This window comes from Acanthisitta chloris, unplaced genomic scaffold, assembly GCF_000695815.1.
Source record: "Acanthisitta chloris isolate BGI_N310 unplaced genomic scaffold, ASM69581v1 scaffold18414, whole genome shotgun sequence".
Lineage (NCBI taxonomy): Eukaryota > Metazoa > Chordata > Aves > Passeriformes > Acanthisittidae > Acanthisitta > Acanthisitta chloris.
Genome location: NW_008667821.1, coordinates 42,971 through 43,297, shown reverse-complemented (window position 1 = coordinate 43,297; position 327 = coordinate 42,971). Strand labels below are relative to the sequence as shown.

Below are 327 nucleotides of genomic sequence, written 5' to 3'. Positions count from 1 at the left end.
CGAAGCCCTGGTGCTGGGGGTGGAAGGGCTTGGCTCCAAAAGGGTCCAGCAGGCTCTCGTCCGTCTGCAGGGGGTTGGCTCGGTCTTTGCTGTCGGTCAGGGCGAGGCTGATGTTCTCCTTGGAGTCCGAGATGGTCAGGAACTCATTGCTGCTCTGCGAGTCCCTTCGCCCTGCCTTCTTGTGCCTGCGGGCTCGCTCCGGGGTGCGGTAGCTCGGCTTCAGCCCCTTCTTGGTGCTCGTGGGGGTGCCGTGGTGGCGCTTCCCGTTGGGCTTGGACACCTCCTGCTTCATGCGCCGCTGGCGGGAGGACAGTTTCTGCAGGTTCC

The 327-nt window shown here is 64.8% G+C and overlaps 1 protein-coding gene across 1 annotated transcript in view; it reads right to left on the bottom strand.

The window, feature by feature from the left end:
* Nucleotides 1–327, bottom strand: part of BMP2K (BMP2 inducible kinase) — a 26,129-nt gene that overhangs the window by 158 nt on the left and 25,644 nt on the right. The window contains exon 16 of the mRNA XM_009072684.1: nucleotides 7–321. Within this exon, the coding sequence (XP_009070932.1) occupies nucleotides 7–321 (315 nt within the window). The remainder of the gene's footprint in view (nucleotides 1–6; nucleotides 322–327) is intronic.